A 3,342-nucleotide genomic window follows, 5' to 3' on the forward strand; every position below is an offset into this window, starting at 1 on the left:
TGAACTGGTCCACATGGGCCCAGTGAGTCCTGCCATCTCCTCACTCGGCCTCTTTACTCTACGTCTTTACCCAGCAACAGACACATTGACTCAGAGAATTTCTTTGATTGGCTGAATATCACAGGGGTCTCCCCCTATTCTAAAACATGTTACCTTCCTCTTTACCTCTGTCCATTGCTTCACCTCCGTACAGACTAAGACTTATTTGGTTATAGTACCAGAGGACAATGGTACTCGTTAAGTTGCTAGCCCTGGGACTTCTTATCTTGATGACCCTCCTTTGCCTTCTGGAAGCACAGGCTATTCAGGGTGAGTGCTGAGGATGACCTGGTGAGGGAGGAGGGTTAAGGAATTGTGTCACATGACAGAAACAATATAGAGAATGAATTGTCCTTCTTTCTCTGTCTGGTTTATGGACAACTTCCGGTACCAAACTTGTATATCTCTATCATGTCAACTCTGGACCTAACATAGGTAGAGTGAAGTTCTCTATGACAGCATCTCCTTCAGGCTTTGCTCAAACTAAGCTTCCTTCCCATTACTTCCTCCTTTCTGAGACCCACAGCTCCATCCTGCAGCTGCCCAAGATGCTGATTTCTCTATTTCCCGGTTTGAGGTGTACCCTTTCAAGTCCAGATCTCCAGCAGTATCTATCACCATGTTCACAGTTAACTAGTTACATGGTTTTGTCTTATTTGAGGATGAGTTATTTGTGCTTGGGTCCAAAGCTTGTTTACATTTGTTGGGATATTGACATACTGATGAATACACAGGTTGTTGGGCACATGCCAGCTCACCTCATCTCCTCTCTCTTCTATCTCCCAACAGCTCTCCTGCACTCCAAAGGTTGACTCAATGTTAGAACAGGACTGTGTCTCACATAAAACTTAGAATAGGCAAAAAAAAAAGAAGAAGAAGAATAGGCATGACTTAGATACTCAACCTATTGTCTTGTAACAGTGATAGATATAAGACTTTTTTTTTTTTCTTTCTCCTGGGTGCTGGACTCTCTTTACATAGCTGACCACATGGGCTCCTATGGACCAGCTTTCTACCAGACTTATGGTGCCTCAGGTCAATTCACCAATGAATTTGATGGGGAGCAACTCTTCTCTGTGGACCTGAAGACAAAGGAGGCTGTGTGGCGTCTGCCTGAGTTTGACAACTTTGCCTACTTTGACCCTCAGGGTGGGCTGGCCAGCATTGCTGTCATCAAAGCCCATCTGGATGTCTTAGTGGAACGCTCCAACCGCACAAGAGCCACCAATGGTATCCCACATCATAGACTTCATGTCCTCTCTAACACATCATTTTCAAAATCCATGGCAAAATTGCTCAGTTTTTCCCTAGGCATCTCTAGATCTTTCCAGACCCTCTTTCTTCATTAGAAAATTACACACCCACCAGGATTCTGTCCCCTACATATATATTAGAGAAACAAGCCCCAGAGTCCCCACTGTCCTCTCAGTCTCTTCTCTGTTTCACTCTCCTCCTGCCCCAGAAATTACCTCCCTGTCCCTACAGAATGCCCTACCTGCAGGTCACTAAATAGGAGAAGATGTCCTTTAATTCCAGCCCTAGACTGTAAGAGACGAGTCTTTAAGAGTCAGTGTTTCTTTCCTCCTAGAGCCTCCCAGAGTAACTGTGCTCCCCAAGTATCGAGTGGAACTTGGCCAGCCCAACATCCTCATCTGCATTGTGGACAACATCTTCCCCCCTGTCATCAACATCACCTGGCTGCGCAATGGTCAGACAGTCACTGAGGGGGTGGCCCAGACTAGCTTCTATTCCCAGCCTGACCATTTGTTTCGCAAGTTCCACTACCTACTCTTTGTGCCCATGGCAGACAACGTCTATGACTGCAAAGTGGAGCACTGGGGCCTGGATGAGCCACTGCTTAAGCACTGGGGTATGAGACCTCTCACCAATCTACCCTCATAAGCCCTCTGTTTTCTTTTCTCTAGAATTCCTTCACTCTGACTCTTTCTCCCTCTTCCAGAGCCCAACATCCCTGCCCTGCTACCGGATACCACAGAGACCTTGATCTGTGCCCTGGGCATGGCCATTGGCCTGGTGGCCTTCCTCCTGGGCACCATCCTCATCATCAGCGCCACATGCTTGTCCAGGGCTCCCAGGTGCACAGGGCCCCAGGAGAATGGGCAGAGAAAAGTGAGGGATTCTGGAAAGGAATCAGAAATTTTGTGAGAACGTGAGGCAGGAAAAGGTGTCGTGAGAAAGCACTTGAATGTTACTGAGTCGGTTCTGACTTGTGGCAACACCATGTATTATACAGTAAAATTGCTCCACAGTTTTCTCAGCTTTTACCTTTGTAGAAGCAGATCACCAGGCCTTTATTCTATGAACCACTGGGTGGGTTTGAACTGCCAGTCTTTAAATTACTAGCTGAGAGCAAACCATTTGCATTGGGCAGGGGCCTTTAGAAACAAGTACCTGAAGAGAACTAGAAAGCAGAGATGGAGTAAGGGAGTGAGGTTTGCGGGATAGTAGAGTGCATGAAGCCCGTGCCTGGGGTTGTAACCTTCAACATCATTGATCATATGGTCTTTATTACTTTAGGTAATGGCCCTAAAGAAGTGGATTGTGAGATACAGCAAATGGATTCCTTGCAGGTGTCTGACAGCCCTTGCAGGCTCAACCCCAGTGTGAAGCTTACTAACTACAACCACATTGTACTGATTTCCAAGGAGAACAGGCGCAATCCAATTTGTCCCCTGCTTTGTCCTTAGTGCTCCAAGCAAAACTTTGTGAGGCATTAACCACCTCCATTTCCTACTTCAACACATACACACTCTTTCTTGTCCTGCCCAACATTCTGCCTGTTTTTGTTATGTACCATTGAAATAGGATTGACTCATAGCTAAGCTTCCAGTGGGTTTGCAGAAGCTGTCAATCAGTCACTCAGGAAGAGATTGCCCATCCTTTTCCTGAGGAGCAGCTAGTATTCAAATCACATACATTTGGGTTGACAGCATAATTCATTACTCACTGTGCCACCAGAGCCCCCTAAAGCAATAAATTGTTTCATGGTATTTGTGCTGCATCTTTCTTACAGAGTGTGAGGGATGCTGAGACCTGGGAGAAGGGATTCTGGGTGATGATCATTGTAAGTAGGAAAGTCAACAAACACTCAAGCAGTCCCTCTAGCTCCATTTCTTTCTGGGCCATGGGATCTTTCTGGAGCCTCTTCTGCACACTGATTCTATTCTTATCTCTCAATGGACACTTATTTTTAGTTAATAACCATGCTTTACTTTCTGAGTTTATACCACTTCAGCTCTACATACCTAAGAAGTGAAGACTCATGTCTCCTGGTCACATTCT

At 45.9% G+C, this 3,342-nt stretch overlaps 1 protein-coding gene across 1 annotated transcript in view; it reads left to right on the top strand.

Moving 5' to 3' along the window:
* The first annotated feature begins 227 nt into the window (after positions 1 to 227).
* The window catches only part of LOC102869251 (HLA class II histocompatibility antigen, DO alpha chain-like), a 14,035-nt gene continuing 10,920 nt past the window's right edge, over positions 228 to 3,342 (top strand). The window contains exons 1-5 of the mRNA XM_006882198.1: positions 228 to 309; positions 1,021 to 1,269; positions 1,628 to 1,909; positions 2,000 to 2,169; positions 3,074 to 3,124. Coding sequence (XP_006882260.1) covers positions 228 to 309; positions 1,021 to 1,269; positions 1,628 to 1,909; positions 2,000 to 2,169; positions 3,074 to 3,124 — 834 coding nt within the window. The remainder of the gene's footprint in view (positions 310 to 1,020; positions 1,270 to 1,627; positions 1,910 to 1,999; positions 2,170 to 3,073; positions 3,125 to 3,342) is intronic.

This window comes from Elephantulus edwardii, unplaced genomic scaffold (genome assembly GCF_000299155.1).
Source record: "Elephantulus edwardii isolate Elephantulus edwardi_28Jun2011 unplaced genomic scaffold, EleEdw1.0 scaffold00017, whole genome shotgun sequence".
Classification (NCBI taxonomy): Eukaryota; Metazoa; Chordata; class Mammalia; order Macroscelidea; family Macroscelididae; genus Elephantulus; species Elephantulus edwardii.